Source organism: Camarhynchus parvulus, chromosome 4A (genome assembly GCF_901933205.1).
Source record: "Camarhynchus parvulus chromosome 4A, STF_HiC, whole genome shotgun sequence".
NCBI classification, from domain to species: Eukaryota; Metazoa; Chordata; class Aves; order Passeriformes; family Thraupidae; genus Camarhynchus; species Camarhynchus parvulus.
Genome location: NC_044600.1, coordinates 18,629,432 through 18,647,495, shown reverse-complemented (window position 1 = coordinate 18,647,495; position 18,064 = coordinate 18,629,432). Strand labels below are relative to the sequence as shown.

Here is an 18,064-nt window from a genome sequence, read left to right as displayed (position 1 = left end):
GATGGCCCCGAAGATGAAGGGCATGATGTAGTTGACAGTGGCCGAGCAGAAGGACAGGATGAAGGAGATGGCAATGTAGGCCACCAGCCCTGCCACGGAGCTCTGGCTGGCCGAGAGCAGGGCCGTGCCGGCGGCCGGGAACTGGCTGGCGTTCCCGGAGGGGAGCGTTGTGTTCTCCGGGGAGGGATACGCAGCAGACAGGACCTTTGTGGCCCCATAGCTGCTCCACAGAGCAGAGAAGGTGAGGAAGGCCGCGCCTCCAAGGTGGTCATACTTGCGGAAGGCGAGAAATCCGGCCAGGAGCTGGACAAAGCCTCCAATCAGGATGAGGTGGACACCTGAGGGATGCAGGAAGGGGTCAGGTGTGAAGCCAAGCACAAAAGGCTGGAGCTGCAGGAAGTTCTAGGGTACACCCCACAGCAGATCCCATGGCCTTCCTGTGAGCAGCCCTGTGGCCTCTGCCTGCCCCTCTTCCCACCTTTACGGAAATTTCTCTGTGTGGCCCCTAAGCCCCTTGGCTCAGTGTGCTGAGCAGGCCCCAACGACAGTTTGGATCTAGCAGGGAATGGCACCTGGAATACTTGGCCCAGTGGCTGGGGAAGGAGGAGCAGCCATCCCCAGGAGCACACCTACCTGCACAATGGAGACAGCCCACATTTCCCACCAGTGGTATCCCTTGGCCCATGGGGATGACCCTCAAAGATCTCAGGGGACATTCAGCCCCACCCACACCACCCTGAGCAGCAGCACCCACCTGCCAGGACCTGCTCTGCTGTGTGAGGCCCGAGGCCGGTGGCGGCCACGGCGAAGTTCTGCAGGCACAGGAGGAAGGCGCTGACCACGTTGCCGAGCAGCCCCAGCACCCCTGGTTCGCTGTAGAAGACGGCGGCGAAGCCCTCGGTGCTCGCCATGGCCCTTGCAGACAAAACAGCAGAGTTGGGCCTTGCCCCCACAGCCTCCCCAGCCGGGCCCTCTGCACCAGGCCTGGGCACCTGTCCTGGGCTGACTATATGATGCTTTTATCCCCAGTTGTTTTGTTTGGGCTGAATAATAAGTTTTGCACCTTTAAGACTTGTTGCAGAGAGTGAAGGGGGTAGAGAAGAAGTGGGCAGTTTGTTTTCAGACACTGCACTCACTCCTCCACATTCTTGCTCCTGGATTGTGTTGTCTGTGGATGAACAGACAGTGGGACAGAGCTCTCCTTTGTTTTAGTTAGTTTAGATAGCTGAGGCAAAGAAGTTACGTGGACTGTGGTTTTTTCCCTTTTCTTTGGACCTCTTGAAACCTGCTCTGGACTGAACACCCAGAAGAGCAGCGGCAGCTAGCACCTGTGGCCCACCGGGCCGGGCCTGGCCTGAGACATTTCCAGCACCGGAGGGACTGATCAGAGACTGAGTGAGCTGAGCTGCAACCCGGGAGGGGACTTTCTCAGTTTGTCATCTTTTCTGGAGCAACAAGGTGTTTTATTTTTTAATATTGTTTAGGTTTTATTGTTTAATAAACAGGGTTTTTTCCACTTTTCTCCAAGGAGGTATTTTCTCCTGGAGCAGTTGTGAGGAGGGGCTAAATGAATCTGCTTTCCTAGAGGAGCCCCTTTGGGGGTTCTCTCCAAAATTTGCCTTGAACCAGGACAGCACCCAGCCAGGCTGCAGAACCATGCCCCTGGCCCGAGCAGGGACAGGCTGGTGACAAGCTCAGGTGTTTCCATGTTCCTCCCCGCTCCTCGCTGCAGACAAAGGCTCCATTCAAAGCACCACTTGAGGTGCCTACTTTCCCCGCAGCCCCATCCAGAAAAAACACACACAACCTATTTAGGCAACCAGGATTCCTGGCAAAAACATGTTTAGGTGCCCCAAAGCGCTGCAGGTGGTGGTGATGGTTGCTGTCCCCTCTTCTCCAGGCTGCTGGAGATGGAGAGGCATGAATAGCCCAACACAAACCAGCAAACATCCAGACAAAACCCACAAGGTATTTTTGAGCCATTCCAGGACGTTTCTTATCCACTATTGCAGACAAACAGGGCAGGCACGGTGCACACACACACACAGTCTCCCTTCCAGATGGAATTTTCCAGCTCCATCCCTTTCTTGAAACCCCAGTGACTAAATAGGCTATTTTCAAACCCTTCATATTTCTCCCATGAACTCGTCTGTTTGCAGGCAGCCCCCACGTTTCCACTCCTCGGCACTCCTGGGTACCAGGAGCTGAAGTTTTCTCTCTGGAGGGTTTTTTCGGGAAACAAAGATGAAAATAAAACAGTAATGTTCTTGTTATTTGGGTATTTTTAGAATATTTGGTGAGCTAAAAAAGCTGGAAAGGGAGAAGGTGATGTATTCTGTTCTCAGCCATTCCAAAGAACCCTTTGGAAAGGGAGGAAAGCTCCACTATTGTTAGGGGGAGTGAGGAGGAGGGAAGGAGAACCACCCAAAGAAAAATAATATGGGAATAATAACAAACCTAAATCCCAGGATCACACAAATCCTCAGCCCAAATTTACATTTTGCAAACATCAGTACCCTCTGGACTCTCTTGTTCTACTATAAATCCCATGTTTTCCTCTTTCCATTTATTCTAAAGGATGTCATTTCCCCAAAGGAAGAAGGATGAAGGATAAATCGACTCCGACAGCTCCAAACTGCTTTGGCAACATCAACTCTCATCAAATAAGGAAAGGCTAAAAACCTCCAAGCAAAACTTGGGGAGCAATGAATTATTCAATTACTTGGTTGTGCTAAAGGCTGGGATTTTGGGTTCAGGGTGGGAGGTGCACCAAATCCCAGTTCCCAGGGAGGAATTCTCCCTTTTCCAATCAAGGCACTGCCTTTCAGGAGGTCCCAAGGAATGCTGTGCCCTTGGGCAGAGCTGAGCCTGTGGATTCCATGATTTAGTCTCTTTTATTGCTTTAAATGACACTTCTATATAAAGAAGCAGTTTGGTTTAAATGGTTATACTTGGAAATGAGACACAAAATTTAGCTCCTCCAGATGTTTTGCCCTGAAAGAGCCCAGGCAGTGGCTCAAAGGCACACTCAGAGCCCCTGCTTGGAGTGGGTCCCAGGAAGAGGGTGAGCTGGGATTTGGGAGGGAGCTGGGCTGGCAAGGTGACTCCTTGGCTCCCAGCAGTGTTTTTTAATTTGCCAAAGCTCATTTTGTTGGTGTTTTCTGCATAACAGACCTGCAACAAAGAGCTGAGGTTGGGGAGGGAAGGAGAGACACAACTCACAGGGATATTTTCCTTCTCTTCAGTGCAGGCACGGAAGAAGGAAGACAAACACCAGAATATGCTGTCAGGCCAAGGAGGTGTAAAGGGGAAGGATGTGAGAGGATCCAGCCCCAGATGTGGAAAAGGAGGAAGCCACTGCTCACACCCACCCCTACCACACCAACCCAGACTCGTGGTCCCTGCCCTGAGACATTGGGCACAATATCCCTGGGCACTGTCCCTGCCTCAGTTTCCTGCAAGGTCAGGATACATCAACCCAGGAAAATCCTCCTGGTGCTGTCTCAGGAGCAGCAGCACCAGAATGCCGAGGGCTGCACTGAGCTGGAAAAACAAGGCCCAGCAGGGGAACCCCCAGGGGGGTTTTCTGATCAAATATGCCCAGGTTTGGTCCTGGGATAGCCCCACCCATGGGTGCTGTCACTGTCCTTAATGCTGTCATTTCTCCACACGCACCACAGAACCCTGGTGGTGCAACAGGATAACGTGGGGCTGTGCAGGAGGCAGGGGGGCAGATGGAAAGTCCCTCTGTGCCAGGTGGGATTAGAGGCTCTCTGCACGCCCAGGGCACCAGCAGCACAGCCACTGTCCAGGGAACCACGGGATGGAGATGTCCCCGTGCTGAGGAGGCACCTGGACACCTGGGCTGCTGCCTGAGAGCTGCATCTCCCGGAGGGATGGGGCAGCCCGGGACGATCCTTCCCTTGCTCAAATCCCTCGCGCAGCGAGGGCAAAGCCAAAGCCACACCCTCCCTCATCCTGCCCCCTCCACCTTCTTTCCTCTCCCCGCTTGCCCCGACATCCCTCACCCTGGGGGCTGCAGGAATGCTCTGTGAGGTCCTCCCTCCCTGCTGGATCTTGTCCCTGCTGACCTCGGAGCTGCGTGGGACAGGCTCTGGACACCACTTCCTTCACTCCCTGCTGTCCTCACAGCAACTTCAGCCCCTCCCAGGAAAGGTCATTCCCATCTCATCCCATTTCCATGGGACTGTAATGTTTGCAGGAATCTCTCTGTGCATCTCACAGCCGCTGCTGCTTCTCCATGACCAGTATTAACAAGAATATTCCAGGGCACAGGAATATTCTGTCCCCAGGAGGCTGGAGCAAGGCTCCCCACACCTTGGGACACATCTGCAAGCACCAAACCATTCCATTTTCACTCATCCCCAGGGGCACCTTGCCATTAGTTTTCCATCCCACCTTGTTAGTGATAACAAACATTTACAGAGCTCTGAGGAAATGCTGCTTCTCTCCAGATAAATATGGAAAGAGAACAAAATTCATTTTGGATAAACACACAGCGAGATGAACAGTGCGCAGCCACAACACACAGCTGGATTTCACATCACAACCCTGCCTCTCCTCTGGTGCAAACCACGACGGAATTGCCAGGGATGCATTGTTACAACAAACGTCTGCATGGGGGTTAGTAAAAAATCCAGTTTTAAATAAAGGTATGTCCCTCCAGGCTGTTACTCTGCCCAAAATATAAATGTCCCCAGGTTCCACTGCTGAACAAAGCAAAGAGCCGTGGCACTCCCCCAAAATCCAAACATTGCTTTGGGAATGAAGGCTCCCGGTGTTCCCTGGAGGCTCCAGGCTGCACTCCCAGTTCAGTGACCCAGCAGAGCTGGAGATGGAGAAGAAGGAGAGCTGGGAAAGACTCAGCCAAACACCCAAACACTGAAGGTATTCAAGAAAAGCATCCAAGAAAACCACCACTGCCTCACTTCTGCCTCTGCAGCTGGGATTTACCTGCTTTGGTGACACTTCAGCTCAATGGGAGGATGCTCTTGTCCCTCTCATTTCCTGGTGAATCTCACTTTTATAGTCCTCCTTGGGAGGAGGAGCCTGGAGCCAGTTGCTTCACCCATTGGCACCTGTGGCACTTTGGAGACAGGAGTTTCCTTGAACCTTGTCCGTTATTGTCTGAAATCTTTATTTATTTCCTGAAACCGGGGGTGTGTGGAGGGGGGGAGGGTTTCCCTTCTGTCCAGCATGGACAAACCACCCCTCCTCACGGATTCCCCCCACCCTCTGGCTCCCCAGGGACTGATGTCATCCCCCTGGAAATCCAGTTGCACAAAACAGAAAGCAAATTGCCTTTTGGACGCAGATATAAACCCTGCCACCAGCACCTTCCAGCCACACACCTCTGCCATCCCTCGCGCCGAGCACAGCGAGCCAGGAAAGGCACTGGGAAAAGCAGCCACCAGCATGGTCTACTCCACCTTGCAGGTAAAACTCTTCCATGCAAACCCTCCCCACCCCTGAGCTCACCTTTTGCACTTTAAGGAGGAAATGTCACTTTCCGGGCAGTTCCTCCGCTGGTCTGGCTGATCGTGGCACTAAACGGGAACCTGCCCCAAAATTAACAAATTCCAATGGTTTTCACAGTGACTTAATTCAGCTACTGACTTTTTCCTGCCATCCTGCTCCTTTCATGTGTCCCAGACATCCCCTGGACCGTGCCACCTGGGGGTTGTTGTTGTTGGGATGTGCTCCATGGGTTCTTCTCCCTGCGCCTGCTCCGAGCTGGTCCCACTCGCTGCAGGATCTCGTGGCAGGGCTGCACAGGCTCTGCTGCCCCTTCAGCTGTGTGGCTTTATTTCCCTGGATGTTCTTGGCATCCCTGCTGGACGCAGCTTCGGAAAATATTTTTTTCCCTCCTTTAAATATGTTGTTACTTTTACATGCTCGTTTGATCTGTGAGTGTCTCACGATGAGAGGCACAACCAGGAAAACTGCTCCGAGAAACCTTCCAGCAGCTCCAGTGACAAATTCCCTCTCTGTGTCTCTCCTCTAGAAATCCCAGAAGTTCTTGGCAAGCTCTCGGCAAGTTCACAAAACTGCTACCCATGGTTTGTATCTCTCAGCATTCCCCATCCTTTCCTAGCGGGCATCCCTAAATAATTGCTGGAAAAGAAGGTGCTGGGCTGAGCACACCCAGAGAAATCCTCAAATTCTTGGAAGGAAAAGCTTCCAAATATTTGGGGGTCCTGTGGTTCTTCTTGCCCTCGGGGATAAAGGACCAGGAGAAAAGCAGCAAGGAGTAAAAATGTGGATTTTTAGTCCTGTGCTAAACCAGATCTTTAACTGGTTTAGAACCAGACTTTCCAAATTCTTTGACCACAGTTGTAAGGTGTTCAAAGGGTGGCTCAGATCCTTAACTCCTCCACTTGTCACTGCTTCCTACTTACACCTGGTCCTGCTCTGGGCATTGCCTGCAGACATTCATGGATCTCCTTCTGTGGCTCCAGCACTGCCCACCTTTGGATAAATTAACCACAACTTGGCCGTGTAGACACTTGGTATATTGTGTCTCTTAACTTGATCTAAGATTGGCTATTCACTGATCTTAAAATACATTCTTGATCTATTATGTTTATTAACTTATTTCTAAAAGTTTTCTTGGTTTAGTATAAGTTTATTAACTTCTTTTAAAAGGGGGTCTTGGTTAATTGTTTTATTCTAGGTTTATTAACTAATTTTAAAATATATTCTTAGTCTATTGTCTCAATTTATTTTAAAATGAATTACTAATACAATAAATGCAAGGAATGTTGCCTAATGAGATCTGAGGACAAGAAAAATAATAATCCACAGGGATTTATTTGGTCTTGTATCAAATTTAATGTTTGTATGAAGTCCTGCTGTACCAGAAGGAAAACCCCAGAGTCATGGAGTGCTTTTAGCTGAAGGGTTAAAAAACCTCACTGCCTGCTGAGGTGACAAAGAGCATTTGATGCCGGGGAGGAACCAGTCCAGCTTTTCTGGGTGCTGGGTGATGGAAGCAGATTTTCCTGCAGCCTCTCCAAGCCCTGACATCACCGCTCCTGCTCCGGGGGGGGTGCGGGGGGACCTGGGGATGCTCCGGGGGGATCCGGGCTGGGCTGGACAGCGGTCCCGGGGTGCTGAGTGCCAGGATTCCTATAGGAAAGCCGGGATTCCTATAGGAACGCGGTCCCGGGAGGGGGACGTTCTTTCTCCCGGTGAGTCAGGCGTGATGGCATTCCCATCTGTGTTTACAGGAGCCTCAGACCGGGCTCGAGGTGAGCTCGATCATGAGCCAGCGCTCCGTGAGTCACTGATGTGACATTTCAGTATGAATCCAAACTAGCGATATTAGGGAATGGTCATTTCATTAATTGCCATGTTTGCTGCTCCAAAACCAAAGCCTCCTGTGTACCTGCCGATCTGGATGAGCTTTCCTCTTGGGGCAAAGTATTTTTAATTTTTTTCGCCCATGATTCATTAAATTTGGACATTAATTCATCTTTTATCTCCATCAATGTGTGCGCCCCCACATCCACCCATGAGTATATGTATGGATTTACCATCCTGCAAATGTCCACATGGAATTTTATTTTTCCTGCTCTCCTGTGTACTCTCAAATTAACAGTATAAATTGTAATGGGCCATAACAATTTTAATTCTATGAGTTATAAATATAATTATATTAATAATATTCTGTATTCTAATTATAGAATTTTGAATAATTTTATAAATTATAAATTAATGTATAAATTATTAAAATATATAAAAATTAATATATAATAATGATATATCTTTATATAATCTAAACAAGGCAATTTGTCACTGAAATTAAAATATACAGTAGACACAAACTGGGTATTTTCCATAGAATTTTAACTTACTTTTAATGATTAGCATCCATTTGAGTACATAGGGCTTAAGAGCTTTGGTGGCTGAGTCAAGACAGTTCTGTGTCTTTTAGGATGAAACACCTGGATAAATCCAGGCTTTGGGTCTAGTCCTGCTTTCCAAAAAAATTATGGAAATGTTGGATTTCTGTAGTCCATTTGTGTTTGGCTTTCCTCTGGATAAAGGGACATAATTTGTGTTGATCCCTCCCAAAAATGGTTGTTGGAACCCCAAGGTGAGGGGATGGGGCTGAGCTCTGAAGATTCTTCACCTGAACCTTCTGGAAGCCACCCCATCTGTGGAATACGAAATTTTATGTATAGAACCTCTGGAATCAGGGAGTACCCCAAGTCGGAAGGGAGCCATGGGGATGATGAATTCCAGCTCCCTGCCCTTGCAGGGCTCCCCAGATTGACCCACCTGCCTCGGGCAGGTGCAGCTCCCTGGGCCTGGTGACACCAGGGACACGGAGCTGCAGCCAGCAGTGCATGGCTCACTGCTGTCCTTGTCCCCTCCCGGTGTCCTGGCCCTGCAGTGGCGGCCCGCAGCGCTCCCGAGGACACGGTGACCAGCAGCTTCGCCTCATTCATCTGCGCGGCGCGGCCCGAGCACCTGTCCCCGACCGTGCGGCAGCGGAGCAAGAGGATGATCCTGGACAGCATCGGCGTGGGGCTTGTGGGCAGCACCACGCGTGTCTTCGACATCGCCCTGCGCTACTGCCGGGTAGGGACAGCCCCGCCACTGCCACTGCCATTGCCACTGACAATGCCACCGCCACCGCCACTGCCACCGCTACTGCCACTGCTACTGCCGGGTAGGGACAGCCCTGCCACCGCCACTGCCACTGCTACTGCCACTGCTACTGCTGGGTAGGGACAGCGCCACCACTGCCACTGCTACGGCCACTGCCATTGCCATTGCCACTGCCACCGCCACTGTCACTGCCACTACCATTGCCACCACTACTTCCACTGCCACTGCCACTACCCCTGCTACCACCATTGTCATTGCCACTGCCACCGCTACTTCCACTGCCACCATCACCGCCACTGCCACTGCCGCCTCTGGGGCTGATCCCAGTGGCTGCTGTGGCCGGCACCATCCCCACTCCTTCTGATGCCTTGTGAAGGCTGACCTAGAACAGAGATTAGATGGAGCTAAAGAATAAAGTAGGGATTTATTAAAAGGCCTCAATGGATGCACCTTGGGCAGCACAAGAGCCCAGCCAGGGCTAACCCCAGGTGAAACCAAAATGGTCACAAAAATCCCCGACCGGTCACGGGGTCCCACACCTCTGTAAGCCTTGGTCCACCAGCGCACTGGAGTCAATTGCCCAGCTACAGCCCCCGCCTATGAAGTCTCATCTTTCCTGCTTTTCTCTCTTCAGCCCATGTTGTTTGTGCTCTTGGGCCTGAGATTTGGATCATTTGTCCTTTGTCCCCGGATAGAGCAGGAATTGTTTTGTCTCCCTGTTCTGTGCACCAAGCTCACCCCTCATATGAACCCAGACCCACACACTAAAGCAGCACAGAATCTGAAAAACAAAAAAGCTAAAACCTGAGGCATCACCTCCAGGGCTCCCCTGACATTCTCTCCTTCCCACAGGAGCTGTACTCCTCCGTGGCCGTGAGCTCAGTCTACGGAAAGCCAGGAGTGAAGCTCTCTCCGACGCTGGCCGCCTTCACCAACGGCGTGGCGGTGAGGCTGGATCTTCCCAGGGGATTTGTGCTCCTGGCTTTTCCATGGGGGGTTTGTGCTCCTGGATCTTCCAAGGGGGATTTGTGCTCCTGGATCTTCCAAGGGGGATTTGTGCTCCCAGCCCTTCCAGGGGAATCTATGCTCCCAGCTCTTCCTGGGGAATCTGTTCTCCTGTTTTTTCCAGGGGGAATCTGTGTTCCTGGCTCTCCCAGGGGAATCTGTGGTGCCAGGAATTAACATTCCAGGAAACGGAGTGGTCACTGATGGGGGACAAAAGCTGGGAATCTCCTGGCTCTTAGAGGAGCTGAACCACCCTGTGGGGACACTGAGTGGAGGCTTTGGCAGAATTTCCTCAGGAATATCAGCAGGGAGCCCTCATTCCCTCAGCACCCAGCCAGCACATTCCCATCTCTGTTTCCCTGGCAGACTCATTCCATGGATTTTGACGACACCTGGCACCCTGCCACTCACCCCTCCGGGGCCATCCTGCCAGCTCTCCTGGCAGCTTCCCAGATGCTCCCTCCGAACAGCCAAACCCAATGGCCTGGATTTCCTGCTGGCCTTCAACGTGGGCCTGGAAGTGCAAGGGAGGCTCATGCACTTCTCCACTGAGGCTCATGACATTCCCAAAAGGTAAAGCTCCTGTTCTTCACCGAGGATGAAGAGGGTTGGTGAGTCTGGGTTTTAAAATGTTTGTTTAGGTTAATCCAAGTTTAAGTCCAGTTTGATTTAGCTTTACCCAGGGTAAAGCCTTACCAAAAGCCAAATGCCAGAGGTGATTGCACCATGCACCTATTTGGTGATTTCCAGAGATTCTGCCTCAAAAATAACCCTCAGGAGGACTCCCAGGGAGCCTGCAGTGCCATCATCTGACTCAGCCAGGGCAGGATCCCAGAACCAAGCAGAGTTTGGTGGTGGGCATGCCTCCTGGGCCAACTGCTGCCATCATCAGTGCCCTGGTGTGATCCAAGCAATGGAATCAACCAGGAACTTTTCCCTTGGGTGTGGTCGAGGCTGAATTATTTGTCTGAGGGATAGAAAGTTTGGCTGTGTGGACACAAACCATGGCACTTCCTGGAGAAAGCTGAAATTGCTCTTTGGAGATGCTGAGCTCACCCTGGTGTTTCTGAGGAGGTTTCAAGGAGAAACTCCATTTTTAGACTAAATTTATGTTCATTAACTCTAAATTTAGTGTTAAACTAAAATGCAGTAAAACTCTGATTTTAAAGTTAATTTATTAGCTAAAATTTATGGTTAAATTCTGAGTCAGGTGAATTCCATGAAGCCATGAGGGAGTTCCACTGGCTGATGGGCCCCTTGCTTCCTATTAATTTTTCTGTGGGAGGGGTCCTGTGGTGTTCCCTGTGCCAGGCAGCCAGGGCTGCTCATTCCTGCCGTCCCCCCGCAGGTTCCACCCTCCCTCAGTGGTGGGCACCCTGGGCAGTGCCGCGGCCACGGCCAAGCTGCTGTCCCTGAGCTCAGCCCAGTGCTGCCACGCCCTGGGCATCGCCGCCTCGCTGGCTGGGCGCCCATGGCCAATGCCGCCACCCAGGCCAAGCCTCTGCACGTGGGCAATGCCACCCGCCTGGGCCTGGAGGCCGCTCTGCTGGCGGGCCGAGGGATGGAGGCCAACCCCTTGATCCTGGATGACATTCCGGGCTGCTCGGGGTTCAGCGCCTTCTACAGCGTCTACCAGCCCAAGCCTCTGTCTGCGCCTGGCGAGCACCACGAGTTCCTGCTGGAAAAGCAGGACATTGCCTTCAAGCGATTCCCAGCTCACCTGGGCATGCACTGGGTGGTGGATGCTGCCTTGTCTGTCCGGAACCTCTTCATCAACTATGCGGGGTCCTTCTCACCATCTCTGATCCGCACTATTATGCTGAAGATCCCAGTGTCCAAGTACATCAACAGGCCTTTCCCCAGCTCGGAGCACCAGGCCAGGCACTCCTTCCAGTTCAACGCCTGTGCTGCCCTGCTGGACGGCGAGGTGGGCCTGGGCTCCTTCTCCGAGAGCAGCATCCACCGGCAGGAGCTCAGGGAGCTGCTGGACAAGGTGGTGGTGGAGCACCCTGAAGACAACGTGGCCAACTTTGACAAGATGTATGGAGAGGTGGCCCTGCTCCTGCACAGCGGGGACGTCCTGACGGGCAAATGTGACACTTTCTATGGGCACTGGAGGAAGCCCCTGAGCAAAGAGTCTCTCCTGAAGAAGTTTCGATCCAACGCCTCCCACGTGCTTCCAGAGGAAAAAATAGAAGCCATCATCACTCTGGTGGACAACCTGGAGAACCTGTCAGACAGCTCCCAGCTGGCCTGCAGCCTGTGAGGGGACAGCACGGGGGCTTGGTGAGGGGCTTGTCCTGGTGAAGCTGCGGTTCCTTTCTTCATTGGTGCTTTCCTACTGATTCCCAAGGACAGGCAATTTCCCACCCCTTCTACTAGATAATTCCAAAGGAACCCATGAGGCAGGAGGTGTCTGGGTTAACACATGGAGTAAACTTCAACTCCTCATTGGTGCTGGCTGAGGAGTTGAAAGGCCACCATAAGTATAAAAAAATTCCCATGGGAATCTCTGAGAATCCTGGGGTATCATCCAGTTCTCCAGAAGGAACAGTACCTGTGCATTTTTTACAGCTGGATTCCGAACCTTTTCTGTGTAATATGCCTGACTGCCCAGGCTGGGAAGAGGAGGAATTTCAGCTGCAGAGCCCCTGTGCTGTTCTCAGTGCTCCTCTGGGCACTTTTGGGATCAGGGTCAGGCAGTCCCACAGGCACAGGAGGAATCCATCCTTGCTGCAAACAGCCCTGCCTGCAGAACTCTCCAGCAGAGCGGGATTCTTTTCTTTCCCAGTGAAAGCCTCCCATTTCTCCAACCCGTGGGCAGTGTTTGCCACTTCTCTGTGTACAAAGGATGTTTTGAGGACCCTTGAGACCTGGGTGTCTTTTCTGAAGGAGAGACAAGTGAGGAATCCTACATTAGTTCTACACCCTGAGGGTGATCCCTGCCCATCCCAGGGCTGTCCCACACCATCCCTCCTGGCTTTCCCAGGCTTTCCCAGGCACCTGTTCTGAGCTGGCCCACCAGGTGGCCCATGGGCTTCTCTGGGAGGTGACTTGGGCACATACACTGTGACTCCCATTGGGAAACTCCTGTTTCCCTCCTGTGAGAGGAGGGGAAGCTCATTGAGATTTGGCTCTTAACTCATCTTTCCATGAAAATGGATGAAATCTGGAATCTGTGCTCCTGAGCAGCCATTCCCTGAAAGGCTCCTTACCCCGCGCCCTCCCTGAGTAGAGAGATGGAGAACTCAACACTTCTCCACATTAAACACTGGGATTGCTGATCCAAAGAGCTCCTTTCCAATGTGATTGTGATAAAATTGTGGAATCTACTGTGGGAATCAGTATTCAAGAGGGATGAGATGGGAGCAGACAAGAAGGAACATCCTTTTCTCTCGCTGGTCGTGGTTTGTGCAGGGAATGAACCATCCAGAAGAAAAGTGTTTTCCCACCTCTGTTCATCCACTCTCTCCCACTGTCCAATATTCACAATGAATCTTGCTGAATAAAGAATGGAATTAAATTTTCTCCATAAAGATTTAATGCTGTGTTGTGCAAACCATCAGTTTTATTTGGAATACTCACAATACAGAGGCTTTTCCAATAGATGGGGAGCCCAGCAGAGGTTGGGACAGGGACAACTGCAATGCTGGCCTGTGGCCAGTGGTTCCTCCAGGGAAAAAGCTTGAGCCCCACAGGTTCTTTCTCCCAGAGACAACCACAACCATCAGCCAGCAAAGCCTGTGGTGCTCCAACACCATCACTCAAGAGAAGTTCCTCCATCAGCAGCACATTCCAAATACTTGATAAATTTCCATGACAAGTTTTGAGTTTCCCATGGTTTGGGTCAGGTGTGAAATCCCCAAAAATGTCATTCCATGTTTCACCCTGCAGTGAACAGGAAAGCTCCTCAGCCAGACAGGTCCTCCAGGCCTTAAAGGGATCGATGTGTGGGACAGAACCAAGATGGGCTCCAGTGGAGGGAACAAAACCCTCTCCCATGGGCTTTGACACTCTCCCATGGGCTTGGATCCCCTCCCATCGGCTTTCACCTTCTCCCGTGGGCTTTGACCCTCTCCTGTGGGAACCAACCCCGTTCCATGGGGATTAACCCCTTCCCATGATTTTGACCCTCTCCTGTGGAGATTAACCCTCTCCATTGGGCTTTGACCTCTCCTGTAGGGATTGACCTTTTTCCGTGGGAACCAATCCTGTTCCTTGGGGATTAACCCTCTCCCGTGGGCTCTGACCCTACCCCATGGGCTTTGACTCCCTCCCATGGGCTTTGACCCTTTCCCCTGGGCAGTTCGCCCCGAGGGGTCCCGCCGTAGCCGGACACGGCCGGCGCACATCAGCACCCTGGAGAGCAGCCCCGGATGCTCCGCGGGCGCCGGGGCCGAGGGGACTCCGCTGCCGGGGATCGCCCCTGGGATCTCTTCCCGATCTCCATTCGAGGAGATGCCCGTGGCTTTCTGCCATAGCATTCCTGTCTTTAGTACCCACAAACGACTCGATGGAAACCAGCTCATCCCTGCTGGTCATCCAAAGCACTGAATATTTTGTGACCCTGCCTTTTTTCACACCATGAAGAATTTTGGATTTCCCACGAAATTCCAGCAAAGAAAAAATGAGTACGATTCAGAGATTGTTTCAATTTATAGAGGATTTGCACTGTAGAGGTCAGAAGAGTCCTCCCTGCTTTCCAGCGCTGTTCCCGTGAGGATATCGATGCTACCTCAGTGTGGCCAGCCTCGGAACTGCTCCGCTTGAGAATCCCCAGGTCCTTCATAGTTTTATACTTTTTAGATAACTTTGAAATGGCTTTTTAAATAACTAAAGGAAGAAGAAAACTCAGGACAGTCCCACAGGTAACCAGGTGCCATCAGAGTCAGACTCCTCTGTGTCACACCATCCTCAATCCCTGCATAAATCCAGGTGAACTCCTGGACTTCTGACACATTGCCCTTCATGTAGGCTCCTCATCCCTGCCTTTTGCATTCCTGAGTGACAGAAACCCCACAACGATTGATACAGACCTGAGGATGAAACTTGGAGCTTCAGTTTCAGGAGTTTTTGAGTGTCACACCGAGGCCAAATTCCCAAACCCCAGGAGAGGAATGTGTTTGGACAGCCAGAGCTGGATTTAAACCTCTGGTGTGGTGGGAGAGCCACCAGCACCAGGCAGCTTGAGACAAGAAGCAGGAGGATGAGAGGAAGGGAGACAGAAATTTCCAACTGGGGAAGAGTGACTCTGGAGAGGACAGGAGTGACAGGTGGACAGTGTAGCAAAAGGAAGCAGGAATTAGGGAAGATATCCCAGCAATTGCAGTGCAGCAGCAGCAGGACAGATCTTCCCAGAAGGCCATGAAATCTCCATGATGGAGATGTACAAAAGCAGGATTCACACCCAGAGCAGAGCAGAGCAGAGCAGAGCAGGCTGCCTTGGGAAAACTCCCAACATCCTTGCAGCCCTACTTTGTGGCTATGATTTGAGGCTTGCCCCAGGTCTACACAATCAAAGCTTGGACCTTTAAATGGGCCAGCCAAACCTGGCCTCTGCCCCCCATCTCCTGCTGGGACCCAGGCAGAGCATGGGCCGTGGTCAGGGCTCCCCCTCAGTGCCTGCAGCCACATCTGTGCAGTACCTGGAAACCTCAACCAGGTTCTCATCGGGGTCTCGGAAGTAGATGGAGGTTATTGGACCCACAGCACCAGTTCTGGCCACGGGACCTTCTTCAACAGCCACCCCACAGGCCTGGAGGACACAGGAGAACAGGCGTTTGATGTTCATATCATCACTGTGCCCTCCTCCCCCAGCCTCGACAACATGAACTGTAAAGTGTCACTTAGATGCCCTGGATTTGTGTCTCCTGGGGTGACACCGCCCTGGGGACACTCTGGGCCTGCCTCACCTGCAGATGCTCCAGCAGCTGCTCCAGGGGCTCTGCTGTGATCAGGCAGAAATCCGCAGAGCCGGGCACGGGGCGCCGAGCCTTGGGCTCGAACTCCTGCCCAGCCTGGTGCAGGTTGAACTTCTGCTGGCCAAAGCGCAAAGCTTTGCGATTGCCCTGCTCCCAGAGGAAAAGGCCAGAGTCAGGGAGGCTTCCTGGGCTGGATTCTTCAGCACCCACCCCCCTGGGCAGTCCTGGACACTCTGGGGGCCTGGTAGGGTGCTGCCAACTCAGGTCAGGGTTACCTTGAAAGTCACCACCTCCATGCCCAGGACTTTGGAATAAAAGGCCACAGTGTCCTCAATGCTCTTCACAGTCAGCACAAGGTGGTCCAGGCGCTGGATGAAACACGAGGGTGGGCTTGTGCCCCCTTCTTTCCAAGCCATGCTCTCAGGGCTGGGAACTGGCACGGAAAACCAGAGAATATGGAAGTTAGGAGCATCCAGCTGTGCAGGGAAATGGAAAACGGCCCAGGGAGCTGAGGGCTGAGAGGGATGGCCCAGGTTTTCCTCTGTCCTGCAGGTGGCAGAAGTACAGAAGCAATAAATCCTCCTCCCTGCAAGAGCCTCGGACTCCGGTCTGCATCTGGTGGCACCCGAGGCTGTCAGAGCCCCTGGCTGGGCCAGGTGTGGGGACCAGCTGGGTGACATCGTTGAGGGCTGATGTCACCGAGATGCCAAGGTCCAACACACAAACCCCGTGTGCACCAAGGATGGGACCATGTGTGTGATCCTTCCTCCAGCCCCCTCTGGGGTCCTCCCAGGTGTGGACACTCATCCAGGTGGAGCCAAGCCACACACTGGAGACAAACTGGGGCCTGGCACAGCAGCAGGAAACATCTGGGAACGCTTCTTGTCATTTGTCTTTGAGCTGCCAGATGTCACCCCCAGGCAGAGGGTGAGGCCAGGGGCTCAGGGTGACACAGCACCAGGGTGTGGGGACTCACCAGGCTGGGCTCACAGGTTCCTGGGGCTTACGTTGGGTTCAGACCCTCTGGCACTGCCCTCGGCTTTTGGGGACATGGGTTAGGGTGTTGGCAGGCCGAGGGGAATGGTTGGACTCAATGACCTCAGAGGGCTCTTCCAGCCTGAATGATTCCATGATTCTGCATGGGAACTGGTTGGTGAGGAGAGATCCCCCAGCCCCACTGGCACAGGAGCAGGGTCAGTGCAAAGCCAGGTGCAGTTTCACTGGGATGGCTGCTCCCTGCATCCAGAGGAGCCTGTTTGGAGCAAGATCCCATTAATCCCTCCCATGGCTGTGCCCAGTGACTGCACTGGTTATGGGGGAGCCACCACCAGACCCAGAGGGATCCCTGCCCCTCCTTGCTGTGTTCGGTGCTCAACAACCTCGGAGCCACCTGGCTCAACACCTGTGCAAATCCCTTCACCCCAGGAGTCCTCCCAGGTGCTCCCAAATTGCAGCACCTTCAAGTCCCAGCCTACAGCCCCCACCTCCTGCCCTCCCCTCCCCTCCCAGGTGAGCTCCAGAGCCAAAACCTGGAAGGAAATGGGGCTGCAAAATTCCTGTTACCTGCAGAGGGACGGAGAGCTGGGAAGGCAGTGCTGGGAGGTTTCCTGTGACCATCCTCTTCCTGCTGGGAGCAGCCACATCACGGGACAAAGGGAGGGAACGATGAGGTTGGAAAGAGGAGCTCTAAACATTGCTCCCTGCAGAGGTGGACCTTGACCCAAAGGCCAACTGCTTGAAAAATCCCAGAAAAATAGTCTGGATTTTTCCCTTTACAAGGGAAAGTTGGGGTTTTGTGCTGGCTTAAAGCTCCCAGTGAAGAATCCAGGATATCCCTGGAGAAGAGGGGTTGTCCAAGCAGCCACAGCAGCCTCCCACCTCCCTGGCAATGCACAGGGAATCTTGCCTCCAAGATAATTTTCTAACATGCAAAATAAATAAACAATTCTTTGTCCCGTGGGGCAAATATCAAGGAGTTCAAACTCTTCAGTTGTTTAGGAAGAAGGTTGTGACAGACAACATGTGAGCCCCATGATCATCCCAAGAAACAGAGACCACATTTACAGAATGACAATGTATTGGTGAGTTGCTGTAGGAAGATTTCTACAAAAATGGGTTAAAAGCAGGAATTCCCTGCAGGATCGGTTTGGATCTCTAGAACTGCACATTTCTCTACTCCACTTAAGATGTGAGTAAATCTGAGCTAAAAGCAATAAATCCATTAATATTTACAGCTCTGGACTTTCATCTGCTGGATGACTTTCAGTGGAGAGCCGTGGAGCAGCAGCACCTGTTGGGATACCTGGATGTGGGAACACCTCTCACTCAGAGTGTTTCCATGTGGTTTAACCTCTGGTTAACTCAGGCTCACTGAAATTCGAGCACAGAAAAGGAGAAAGTCCCTGGAGAGAAGACATTTTTCTATTGTGAATGTTTTGCTGAGGATTTGCGGCAGCAGCGCTCACTTAGGGGGAAATCTGAGGCTTGGAGTGTCATTTCCT

The 18,064-nt window shown here is 52.3% G+C and overlaps 2 protein-coding genes across 2 annotated transcripts; one reads left to right on the top strand and one right to left on the bottom strand.

The window, feature by feature from the left end:
• Positions 1-7,225: 7,225 nt before the first annotated feature.
• LOC115914999 (cis-aconitate decarboxylase-like) lies at positions 7,226-11,908 on the top strand. The gene is given in 7 exon segments (XM_030967909.1): positions 7,226-7,271; positions 8,420-8,607; positions 9,490-9,582; positions 10,009-10,104; positions 10,106-10,215; positions 10,991-11,106; positions 11,109-11,908. Coding segments are annotated over 7 exon segments (1,449 nt in total).
• A 3,336-nt stretch (positions 11,909-15,244) lies between these two features.
• On the bottom strand, positions 15,245-17,230 carry GLOD5 (glyoxalase domain containing 5). The gene is made up of 4 exons (XM_030967844.1): positions 17,127-17,230; positions 15,839-15,996; positions 15,555-15,710; positions 15,245-15,397 (listed from the first exon to the last, which is right to left on the bottom strand). Exons 2-4 carry the CDS (start codon positions 15,977-15,979, stop codon positions 15,245-15,247), a joined length of 450 nt encoding a protein of 149 aa, XP_030823704.1. The 5' UTR covers positions 15,980-15,996; positions 17,127-17,230.
• Positions 17,231-18,064: the final 834 nt, after the last annotated feature.